Raw genomic sequence first — 13,140 nt, forward strand, 5'->3', positions numbered from 1 at the left:
CACTCACTCTCTGCTCCCCCCACCCCGCCCGCTCACTCCGGCTGCTCATTGCCCACTTCCCCACCACCCCACCCATTTCTCTGCTCCCCCCACCCCCCCCCGCTCTCTCTCCGGCCATTGTGTGCTACCATGGGTTTACGTTGCCTTGCTGTGATTATTTGAGCAGTGCCATCTTTAGTCCTGGCAGCTGCCTGAACGCCGCCGACTGTGACATTTTAGTGGTACTGGCGCATGTGCCAGTACAGCGCCACCTAGTGGTAGCATTGTCAGCAAATGCAGCCTGAAAAATAATTCACAATGTTCAACAAAAATACATTCCTTTAAAAAACAAAAACTCAGCCAGAAAGACCCATCCGTGGTTCACTCAGCGAGTTAAGGCTAGTATTAGATTGAAAGAAAAGGCTTACAAAGTTACAAAAAAGAGTAACAGGTCTGAGGATTGGCAGCGTTTTAGAAACCAGCAAAAGGGCCACCAAAAAAGTTGATAAAGGAGGAAAAAAATAGAATGAGAGTAAGCTTGCCAGTAACACAAAAACAGATTGTAAGAGCTGTTATAGGTATATTAAAAGGAAGAGATTAGCTCAAGTAAACGTTGGTCCCTTGGAAGCAAAGACAGGAGAAATTATAGGGAATTCTACACAGGCATTGAACAAATATTTTGTGTCTGTCTTCATGATAGAAGACACAAGTTACATACCAGAAATAGGGAGTAACCCAGGGGCTAAAAAGTAAGGAAATTAAGAGAAAAAGTATTGGACAAACTTAAGGGACTAAAATCTGACAAATCTCCAGGACCTGATGGCCTACATCCTCGGGTTCTAAAAGATAGCTGCAGCGATAGTTGATGCTTGCTATGATTTTCGAAAATTCCTTAGATTCGGGAACGGTCCCATCAGATTGGAAGTTGGCAAATGTTACTCCCTCTTTTCTTGAAAAGCAGTGTAAGAAAACAGGGAACTACAGGCCAGCTAGCCTATCAGTCATTGGGAAAATGCTGGAATCTATTATTAAGGAAGACTTAACGCACTTAGAAAAGCACAGTATGATTAGAACAAGTCAACATGGTTTTACTGAAGGGAAATAATTAATTTTTTCAATGACTTAGATGAAGAGACAGAGTACTGTATCTAAGTTTGTTGATATAAATGTAGGTGGAAAGGTAAGCTATGGGGAGGACACAGAGGCTGCAAAAAGATATAGACAGGTTAAATGAGTGGGCAACAAGATTGCAGATGGAATATAATGTAGTGAAGTGTGAAGTCATGCACTTGCATTGGAGGCAGTGCAGCAAAAGTTCGCTAGATTGGTCCCAGGGATGAGGGGGTTGTCCTATGATAGAGACTAAGTAAATTGGGCCTGTATTCTCTGGACTTTAGAAGAATGAGAGGGGATATTATTGAAACATACAAGATTCTAAACGGGCTGGATAGGGTAGACAAGAGATTATTTCCGCTGGTCGGGGAATCTAAAACATGAGGCAGTCTCAGGATAAGGGGCCAATTGTTTAGGACTGAGATGAGGAGAAATTACTTCACTCAAAGGGTTGTGAATCTCTACCCCAGAGGGCTGTGGATGCTCCATCATGGAATACATTTAAGGGATAGATAGATTTTTGGTTTTGCAGAGAATCAAGAGATATGGGGAATGGTATTGAATTGCGCTGCAGGCTCAATGGGCCATATGGGCTACTTATAGAGTCAGAGTCATACAGTACAGAAACAGGCCCTTAGGCCCAACGCATCTGCGCCGACCATCAAGCACCCATCCATTTTCCCTGCACTTGTATACCTCAATCAGGACCCCCCTCAGCCTTCTCTGCTCTAAGGACAACAACCCCAGCCTATCCAGTCTCTCTTCATAGCTGAAATGCTCCAGCCCAGGCAACATCCTGGTGAATCTCCTCTGTACCCTCTCCAGTGCCATCACATGCTTCCTATAATGCGGTGACCAGAACTGTACACAGTACTCCAGCTGTGGCCTAACCAGCATTTTATACAGCTCCATCATAACCTCCCTGCACTTATATTCTATATACTCGGCTAATAAAAGCAAGTATCCCATATGCCATTAAGGCATATTTCTGCTCCTATTTCTTGTGTTCTTGTTGGAGATGATCATTGCTTGGCGCTTGTTTGGCACAAATGTCACTTGCCACTTAACAACCTAAGGCTGAGTGTTGCCCAAGTCTTGCTGCATGCAGGAAAGGTCAGCTTCAGTATCTGAGGAGTTGCGAATGGTACAGAACACTGTGCAGTGAACATCCCCACTTCTGACCTTATGATGGAGGGAAGGTCACTGATGAAGAACTGAAGATGGTTGGGCCTAGGTCACTACCCTGAGGAACTCCTGCAGAGATGTCCTGGGACTGAGATGATTGGCCTCCAACAACCATAACCATCTTCCTTTTTGTTCGGTATGCCTCCAACCACTGCAGAGTTCTCCCCGATTCCCAGTGACTTCAATTTACTAGGGCTCATTGATGCCACACCCTGGTCAAATGCTGCCTTGATGTCAAGGGCAATCACTCTCATCTCACTTCTGGAATTCAGTTCCACTTTTGGACCAAGGCTGTAATTAGCCGAATGACCCTGGCGGAACCCAAACTGCATCAGTGAGCAGGTCGTTACTGAATAGTGCCATTTGATAGCAGTGTCAATGACACCCTTCATTATATTGCTGATGATTGAGAGCGGACTGATGGGGCAGTAATTGGCCACATTGGATTTGTCCTCCTTTCTGTGGACAGGACCTATCTGGGCCATTTTCCAGATGGACAGGTAGTTGCCAGCATTGTAGCTGTACTTGAACAGCTTGACTAGAAGCACGGCTAGTTCTGGCACACAAGTCTTCAGTACTACAGCTGGGATGTTGTCAGGGCCCTTAGACTTTGCAGTATCCAGTGTCTTCAGCCGTTTCTTGATATCATGTGGAATGAATCAAAGTTAAGCAGCATTGTAGACAGTCTAGATGATGGCATAAAATTGCAAAGAGATATTGACAGACTAGGTGAGTGGGCAAAACTGTGGCAGATGGATTTCAATGGGGGCAAGTGTGAGATTATCCATTTTGGACCATAAAAGGATAGAGCAGGGTACTTTCTAAATGGGAAGAGGTTAAGTACAGTGGATATCCAAAAAGACTTGGGGGTTCAGGTGCATAGATCTTTAAAATGCCACGAGCAAGTGCAGAAAATAATCAAAAAGGCTAATGGAATGCTAGCCTTTATATCTAGAGGATTGGAGTATAAAGACACAGAGGTTATGCTGCAGCTGTACAAAACCCTGGTTAGACACCACTTGGAGTACTGTGAGCAGTTCTGGACATCACACCGTAGGAAGGATACATTGGCCTTGGAGGGAGTGCAACGTAGGTTTACAAGAACGATACCTGGACTACAGGGGTGAAGTTACGAGGAGAGATTACACAAAGTAGGCCTGTTCTCACGAGAATTTAGAAGGTTAAGGGGTGATCTGATCGAAGTCTTCAAGATATGAACAGGAAAAGACAATGGCAAATGGAATTTAATCCTGAGAACTGTGAGGTGATGCATTTTGGGAGGACCAACAAGCCAAGGGAATATACAATGAATGGTAGGACCCTAGGAAATACAGAGGGTCAGAGGGACCTTGGTGTCCTTGTCCAAAGATCACTGAAGGCAGCAGCACAGGTAGATAAAGGTGGTTAGGAAGGCATATGGGATACTTGCTTTTATTAGCCAAGGCATAGAATACAAGAGCAGGGACGTTATGATGGATCTGTATAATACACTAGTTAGGCCACAGCTGGAGTACTGTGTACAGTTATGGGAACCACACTATATGAAGGATGTGATTGCAATGGAGAGGGTGCAGAGGAGATTCACCAGGATGTTGCCTGGCTGGAGCATTTCAGCTATGAAGAGAGACTGAAAAGGCTAGGGTTGTTTTCCTTATAACAGAGAAGGCTAAGGGGGTACATGATTGAGGTATACAAAATTATGAGGGGCATTGATAGATTAGATAGGAAGAAACTTTTTCCCTTAGTAGAGGGGTCAATACCAGGGGTCACAGATTTAAGATAAGGAGCAGGAGGTTTAGAGGAAATCTGAGGAAAAATGTATTCGCTCAGAAGGAGTTTGGAATCTGGAACATACTACCTGAAGAGGTGGTAGAGGCAGGAACCCTCAAAACATTTAAGTATTTAGATGAGCACTTGAAACGCCATAGCATACAAGGCTACGGGCCAAGTGCTAGAAAATGGGATTAGAATAGTTAGGTGCTTGATGGCCGGCACAGACACAATGGGCTGAAGGGCCTGGTTCTGTGCTGTATAACCCTATGACTAACCTGAGGGGTCTTGACAGGAAGGATGGGGAAAGGATGTTTCCCCTTCCCCTCATGGGAGAATCTAGAACTAGGGGTCACAGTTTAAAAATAAGGGGCATTTAAGACAGAGATGAGGAGAAATTTTTTCTGAGGGTTATGAGTCTTTGGAGTTCTCTTCCTCAAAAGGCAGTGGAAGCAGAGTCTTTGAACATTTTTAAGACAAAGGTAGATAGATTCTTGATAAGCAAGGGGGTGGAAGGTTATCGGGGTAGGTGGAAATGTGGAGTAATCAGTTCAGCCATGAACTTACTGAATGGCAGGGCAGACACGAAGGGCTGAGTGGCCTATGTCTGCTCCTAATTCATAGATTCGTATGTCTCATGTTACTGTTAAGAGAGGGTGAGTGAGCTGAGAGTAGAAGCACAGGAAATGGGGCGGATACAGTCAGGCACTTTATCGACCTGTCCAAAAACCTTGGCTAAATGGAAAAAAACATTTTAGATGCTCTGGTGCAGAGCAGAACAGTATCTTAGCTTTCTCCCACAGCTTTGGTACAACTGAGAGGCTTGTTAGGCCACTTTAGAGTCAAGCACATTGGTGTGGGACTGGAGTCAAATGGAGACTAGACTGGCAAAGGCGGTAGGTTTCCTTCTCAATTTGGAAGGTTAAATGGAAAACAAACAGAAAAACACAACCATAAACAAAAATTGTACAGTGTGCAGAGTATTGCTGCTCCAAAACATAATGCAAGGGACCTCGAAAATCTGGCTAAATATTTTCACAAATTGTAGTTCTTGGATATATTCTGAAGGGGAAGTATAAGTAATGGTAGCTGATCTCCAGCAAGATGGAGTGTGGGGAGGGTATGCTGGATTAGCAATGTAGCCAAGTTATTCAACGGCTACATTTTCCAGCAGAGGAAAATAATTCCCATTTAAAGGGCATAGCAGTGCTGAAACAAGGAATTGTACATAGCACAAGAAATACAAATGAAATGCAAAAATGTTTCCTTTTAAAAACAAATGAGACAAATTGGACTACAATAACAGCAAGTGCAAGTTTTAACATGGAGTTATCAATGGTCATAAGGAACCTATAAAATGGTATCTAACCCCAATAAATATGCTGAGGACGAAGAATTAATGTACTCAGACACAGCAAATTGACCAAGTGCCCTTGAACTTTTTCTGTCTCTCAAAAACATTCCTAAAATGGATGTGTTTATATTTGATTGAGCAAGATGACATTAAACAAACAGATTAAGGTCTTTATGCAAAAAAAAAACTGGCTTATTGCAGCATCTTCTGTGTTCCCACCTCTGTTCACAAGTTATCAGATAAACATGAACATAATAGAAGTAGGCCATACGGCCCTTTGCGCCTACTCCGCCATTCAATATGACGATGGCTGATGATCTACACCCAGCACACTTTCCTGCTCCATCCCTAAATGCCTTCTTTCTCAGTGCCCAAAAATCTATCAATCTCAATCTTGAGCATACTGAACATCCACAGTCCTCTGGGGTAGAGAATTTCAAAGATCCACAACCCTTTGAATGAAGAAATTTCTCATCTCAGTCTTAAATGGCTGACCCCCACCCTAGGTCGAGTAAGCTATAGTTGGAGCAACTGCATTTTGAACACAATCAGCAGCAAAGTTGCAGTAATTCACTTTAAACCAGTTAAAAGTCACAAAAGAAAATGTGCAGCAGTTAGAACAGAACACATCATATTTCTTCAAGTATTACTGCACCAAGTGACTGCAACTTCCAGTCACAAAGCCTCTGTGTGGAGTAGTGGCTGTGCTCTCCCACTCATCATTTATCTCTTAGCAAATTTAAAAGAAGGAAGCACAATTATGTGACAATATCACTGAAACTCATTGAATACTGACAAAGTGCCGACTGGATGATTTTGTTTATGTAGATAGTCACCAGAAAAGAATTCCCTTTTAAATTGAAGTTAAGCACTAGTTCTATTGCTTCAGCAAGTTTTATTTAAAATGGTTACTTATGTTGATTTCATTTTCTGCAATTCCATAAGGGCTCCCTGCAACATTTTGACAACAGTACTGTGAGGGAACTCTGAACATGAACACATTTGATATTAACTTAGAAGAGTGCCAGCTGGAAGATATTCCAGGATGGTCAGGTCTAGAAAAACTAATATATACGGCCAGAGTTGAATTCCCGCTAGTTTACACGGGTAACATCAGCACATTCTCGGCGGAATTGGCCATACCAGCGCAAAAGATGAGGGAATTTTAAACATAAATTAGTTGCGTCCAAAACCACTTACACTAGAGTCTCCACGATCTTTTATGCTGGTTCAAGATTAGTTCAGCCAAATCAGGCCCCATCCCCAGGTCGTCAATGCAAGTTTCCACCCATTGCGCTGGTTAGGTAAGACTTTTCAAAAATGATGCTCATTCTCTTAGGTGCACAGGCACTAGTAGGCACATAATTAAAGCTTTTATTTATCAATAAATATATAATTTCCTCAAATCAACTAGTATACACCAATGAAAGTAGTAAATTATTCAGTATAGTTTCTCGCGCCCCGACCCCAAGTCATTTTCAGTGACTTTAAATCAGGTTACTCACAGGTGGAGCACTGGACATTATTACAAATGCTTATTTTTTTTTGTGATAAACCCATTTACAGCTGTATTAATAAAGCTGCACCAGATTACCTCTCAAAAATACACCAAGGAATACTTTTCAATGGAAAGATTTGAAAAAAGGTTCTATTAAACTACCGGATTAATGCGAGGCTTTATGCTTGTGATTATACAAATGATTTTTAATGGGAAACTTATCTATCTAGTACAATTGACTGCATTTTCACAATTGCACCTGATGTGGAAACTCTAACCACCCTAGCACATCAATGAAAATGTTCCACAGATAGGAATATTTTCTGTAGTTGTTTTCCTCACACACTGAACAACCTGCACAAAAGATTAATGGTGTTCAGACAAAGGACACGAAATTTCTTAATTTCAGTATTAAATCTTTACATTAAATGATTAGAGGTCTCTTATTAATGACCTACCTGAACTGCTGAATTCATAAAACACGTGTTACCCAAATTACTCAGGCCACAGAGGCCACTCTGTTCACTGTGTCTTCCTGGTTCTAGATAATCGTAGCTGTTATAGCCAGAATATGGGGGGATACAGTAGTTTGAGTTTTTCACACTGAAAGAAAAAGAATGGAGTATTTAGTTAAAATTAAATGTCACTGTTCTCAGGACAACACACACACATATACATTTTTTTTATTAATAAGGAAATAGCAGGGCTTGCATCCAGAGTATTTGCAACTATAGATTAAAATGCTAAGACTGAAATTAATTCAAATATGCACTGTAGGGCACCAAAAGGTTGCCAGCATCACTGCCATAATGCATAAATCTGTAGCGCCACTAGATCTCCTACTTAAGTACTGGGATCTCTACCATTCATCTACAGGAGCTCTTTCACAGCTCACTTTGTTTTCCACTTCTCCGTCAAATTTTAAACACTCTGACTTTATACACCAGCAACATAGAATCATCTCATTTCTTCCTTTTTACAGCATAAAACCCATCATGGAGGCAAAGCTAACAGGAATCTAGGAGGAAAGGAAAGAGTGCTTCAGTTACAGGTGAGGGTGCAGACATTCCAAAGGCCTCCATGACATCACTGGCTCAATACATTAGAGGTTCTATTTATAGCGTGGTCTGCTAAGACAGCACAATCTAGGTTTCACATGCAGCGAGGAGCCTGTGGTGGAATGGGGAACTGACTAATGCATCCTGGCAAGCAAGCTGTGCAGAAAAGCTATGACTCGATCAATTCGGAGAAAAAAAACACCGTCCTTACTTCAGTGATGCTGAAAAGGAAGTCATAGCTTTGAGAAGACGACTGCTATGGTGCGAAGCCCGATTTAATTACTTCTAAGCAAAGCATTACAATCTTAAAGGCTTCATAAACAAAGTAGCAAGGATTTCAGGGCATTTGCGTTGCCATACAAGTTGCAAAAACTAAAACAAACCACTGCACTTTCAAAATTAATTTGGTCTCTCAAAGTCACGTACAAAGAGCACTGATGAAAAAGGCAATCTGCTCCCGTTTAATGAAAGCATGGTAACTGCAAGGAAGCAGTTTAAAAGCAGTGTTCTGTTAAGGCTAGGTTCCAAAATGAAACAAGCAAAATATTTTTAAAAATCATGCTGGCACTACATAAATAATTCAGATTTCTTTCCAAATAAACAATTTAACTGTGATCCACACATTTATCCGCCAACACAACCCCCCCACCACCGCCCCCCACCCACTCCCACGGGAAAGGGACAAACAATTTTGGTTACATTTATCTTACTAACCCTTTGCAATATTCTTAACTTTTGTTAATTTAGCAGACATACCATTTCTAGTGCACAAGGTTTAATTTTATTAATGAAAGCGCAATTAGTCTGCAGGTACACTGCATCACCTGGACAACCCATTTTCAAATTAGATAGGGAGAGTAGGGAAGAGGAGAGAGAAATGAATTACTACGCATGTCTTTAAAACCCTTTCTCTAGTGTATACTCAAAATTCCTAGTCAACCATATTTGACATTCAGTTTGACCTTGTAGGAAGGTGAAGGAAGATATTGGATATGCATAATGGTAAAAACTGTTTAAATGCCCCCTTAAGTCACTCACCCTATACAGAATAGATGGCACTTTATGTTTAATGTTAGATCATTTAAAAAAGACAAAATTCATGCATCTATTACCTTAGTCTACAGAATGCAATGGAGCCAAAGATTAAGTTGATAATCTAAGCTTAAGGTTTTTACAGTCGTTTACTGCTCAAAACAGATAAGATGGGAAGAACATTGCCCCTCCTGCCTCACCATAATGACAGACAAATGTTTGCTTTTTTTACATTCCTCTTCAGCAAACACTGAGGGGTCCAGGAGCTGGTTTGTGCTCAATGGCTGGCAAAGAGAGGCACTATATTATTAGAACATTACAGCGCAGTACAGGCCCTTCGGCCCTCGATGTTGCGCCGACCTGTGAAACCATCTGACCTACACTATTCCATTTTCATCCATATGTCTATCCAATGACCACTTAAATGCCCTTAAAGTTGGCGAGTCTACTACTGTTGCAGGCAGGGCGTTCCACGCCCCTACTACTCTCTGAGTAAAGAAACTACCTCTAACATCTGTCCTATATCTATCACCCCTCAACTTAAAGCTATGTCCCCTCGTGTTTGCCATCACCATCCGAGGAAAAAGACTCTCACTATCCACCCTATCTAACCCTCTGATTATCTTATATGTCTCTATTAAGTCACCTCTCCTCCTCCTTCTCTCCAACGAAAACAACCTCAAGTCCCTCAGTCTTTCCTCGTAAGACCTTCCCTCCATACCAGGCAACATCCTAGTAAATCTCCTCTGCACCCTCTCCAAAGCTTCCACATCCTTCCTATAATGCGGTGACCAGAACTGCACGCAATACTCCAGGTGCGGCCTCACCAGAGTTTTGTGCAGCTGCAGCATGACCTCGTGGCTCCGAAACTCGATCCCCCTACTAATAAAAGCTAACACACCATATGCCTTCTTAACAGCTCTATTAACCTGGGTAGCAACTTTCAGGGATTTATGTACCTGGACACCAAGATCTCTGTTCATCTACACTACCAAGAATCTTCCCATTAGCCCAGTACTCTGCATTCCTGTTACTCCTTCCAAAGTGAATCACCTCACACTTTTCCGCATTAAACTCCTTTTGCCATCTCTCAGCCCAGCTCTGCAGCCTATCTATGTCCCTCTGTACCCTACAACATCCTTCGGCACTATCCACAACTCCACCGACCTTCGTGTCATCCGCAAATTTACTAACCCACCCTTCTACACCCTCTTCCAGGTCATTTATAAAAATGACAAACAGCAGTGGCCCCAAAACAGATCCTTGCGGTACACCACTAGTAACTAAACTCCCGGATGAACATTTGCCATCAACCACCACCCTCTGTCTTCTTTCAGCTAGCCAATTTCTGATCCAAAGCTCTAAATCACCTTCAACCCCATACTTCCGTATTTTCTGCAATAGCCTACCGTGGGGAACCTTATCAAACGCCTTACTGAAATCCATATACACCACATCCACTGCTGACTGCAGTGGAGACCACTGGCTGTGCAGCTACAGTTGCTGACAGCACAGAAAGCTAAGGCTTTGTATTATGGGAAGAGGATGACTTAAAGATAAATTTTTACTGGATCTACAGATCTTCTGTAAAGGGGACATCAGATCCCTGTGCCTATACACTAGTTCGTCTGAAGGTGGGGGGACCTGACTGCACTATCTGGAAAAAGATTATCTACTATTGATCTACATGGGCTGTGCTCCAGTGATTGACCAGCAGTTTGTGAAAATATGAACACATAGAGCCACAATACATGGGAGAAATAAACTACCTTTGGTTGGACAGGTGCCTCAATTTCAGAATGCTACTCTTAAGCCCTTACGACAACAATTGTAAATGAGGATCATCAATAATACAGCATCTTATCACAATTTACTGCGGTAATGATCTTCAGACTGGAGCCAAAACAATGTTTTCTTAAATATACGAGTTTTCAATTAGAAAATTTACCTACATAAAAGCTATTAGGTTCACCCATATAAACCTTCCATTGGATTTCCCATTGGTAGAAACAAGAACAGCATCAACACTGGGAGGAGCAACTGTAGTGAATACTAATTATCTCTGAAAATCACAATTTACAATGCCAAAATACAATTGATTTCCTGCTTGCTGCCTTATTTTTAAACAGTGAACCCGAGTTCTAGATTCTCCCACAAGGAGAAATGTCCTTTCCACATCCACCCTGCCAAGACCCCTCAGAATCTTATATGTTTCAGTCAAATCGCCTCTTACTCTTCTAAATTCCAGCAGATACAAGCCTAGCCTGTCCAATCTTTCCTCCTAAGACAGCCCACCCATTCCAGGCATTAGTCTAGCAAAACTTCTCTGTACTGCCGCCAACGCATTTACATCCTTCCTGAAATAAGATCAGTACTGTACACAGTACTCCAGATGTGGTCTCACCAATGCCCTGTACAGCTGAAGCATAACCTCCTTACTTTTGTATTTAATTCCTCTCACGATAAACGATAACATTCTATTAGCTTTCCTAATTACATGCTGTACCTGCATACTAACCTTTTGCTATTCATGCACTCGGACACCTAGATCCCTCTGCATCTCAGAGCTCTGCAATCTCTCACTATTTAGATAATATGCTTTTTTTATTCTTCCCGCCAAAGTGCGGGAAGAATTTTTTAAATGCCTTTAAAGGGGCGGCACAGTGGCGCAGTGGTTAGCACCGCAGCCTCACAGCTCCAGGGACCCGGGTTCGATTCCGGGTACTGTCTGTGTGGAGTTTGCAAGTTCTCCCTGTGTCTGCGTGGGTTTTCTCCGGGTGCTCCGGTTTCCTCCCACAAGCCAAAAGACTTGCAGGTTGATAGGTAAATTGGCCATTATAAATTGTCACTAGTATAGGTAGGTGGTAGGGAAATATAGGGACAGGTGGGGATGTTTGTTGGGAATATGGGATTAGTGTAGGATTAGTATAAAATGGGTGGTTGATGGTCGGCACAGACTCGGTGGGCCGAAGGGCCTGTTTCAGTGCTGTATCTCTAATCTAATCTAAAAAAAAAGTGGGCAATTTCCCACTTTCCCACAATATACTCCATTTGCCAGGTCTTTGCCCACTCACAACCTATCTATATCCCTTTGTAGCCCCCTTATGTCCTCTTGACAAATTACTTTCCGACCTATCTTTGTGTCATCAGCAAATTTAGCAACCATACCTTTGGTCCCTTCATCTAAGTCATTTATATGACACAGTGTGGCGCAGTGGTTAGCACCGCATTCTCACAGCTCCAGCAACCCGGGTTTGATTCTGGGTACTGCCTGTGCAGAGTTTGCAAGTTCTCCCTGTGACCACGTGGGTTTCCGCCGGGTGCTCCGGTTTCCTCCCACAGCCAAAGACCTGCAGGTTGATAGGTAAATAGGCCATTGTAACTTGCCCCTAGTATAGGTAGGTGGTAGTGGAATTGAGGGAAGGTGGGGATGTGTTAGGAATATGGGATTAATGTAGGATTAGTATAAATAGGTGGACGATGGTCGGCACAGACTCGGTGGGCCAAAGGGCCTGTTACAGTGCTGTATCTCTAAATAAAAATAAATAAATTGTAAAACATTGAGGCCCCAGCACAGATCCCTGTGGCACACCACTCATTACATCTTGCCAACCAGAAAATGACCCATTTATGCCTGTTTCCTGTTAGCTAGCCAATCTCATATCCATGTCAATATGTTACCCCCTATACCATGAGCTTTTATTTTCTGCAAAAAAAATAACCTTTGATGTGGCACCTTATCAAATGCCTTCTGGAAATCCAAGTACAATACATCCACCGGTTCCCCTTTATCCACAGCACATGTAACTCCCTCAAAGAACTCCAATAAACTGGTTAAATATGATTTCCCTCTCACAAAACCATGTCGACTCTGCCTGATTACCTTGAATTTTTCTAAATGCCCTTCTATACTGTCTTTAATAATAGCTAACATTTTCCCTAAGACAGATGTTAAGCTAACTGGCCTGTAGTTTCCTGCTTTCTGGCTCCCTCCCTTTTTGATGATTTTCCAATCTAACGGGACCTTTCCCGAATCTAGGGAATTTTGGAAAATTAAAACTAACACATGAACTATCTCACTAGCCACTTCTTTTAACACCCTAGGATGAAGTCCATCAAGACCCGGGACTTGCCAGCCCACAGCTCCAACA

General features: G+C 42.4%; 1 protein-coding gene across 12 annotated transcripts in view; it reads right to left on the reverse strand.

Moving 5' to 3' along the window:
• Window positions 1–13,140, reverse strand: part of LOC137379478 (ubiquitin carboxyl-terminal hydrolase 15-like) — a 146,580-nt gene that overhangs the window by 51,554 nt on the left and 81,886 nt on the right. For 9 of the 12 annotated variants that reach the window (XR_010976821.1, XM_068050356.1, XM_068050355.1 and 6 more), the window contains one exon: window positions 7,358–7,502. Coding sequence is in view for 9 of the 12 variants with exons in the window: in XM_068050356.1 (XP_067906457.1) it covers window positions 7,358–7,502 (145 nt within the window). In the remaining 3 variants the exon portion in view is untranslated. Of the gene's footprint in view, window positions 1–6,601; window positions 6,752–7,357; window positions 7,503–13,140 lie in introns of those variants that run through there. The other 3 variants (XM_068050364.1, XM_068050359.1, XR_010976822.1) reach the window with 3 other exon arrangements.

This window comes from Heterodontus francisci, chromosome 18 (assembly GCF_036365525.1).
Source record: "Heterodontus francisci isolate sHetFra1 chromosome 18, sHetFra1.hap1, whole genome shotgun sequence".
NCBI lineage: Eukaryota > Metazoa > Chordata > Chondrichthyes > Heterodontiformes > Heterodontidae > Heterodontus > Heterodontus francisci.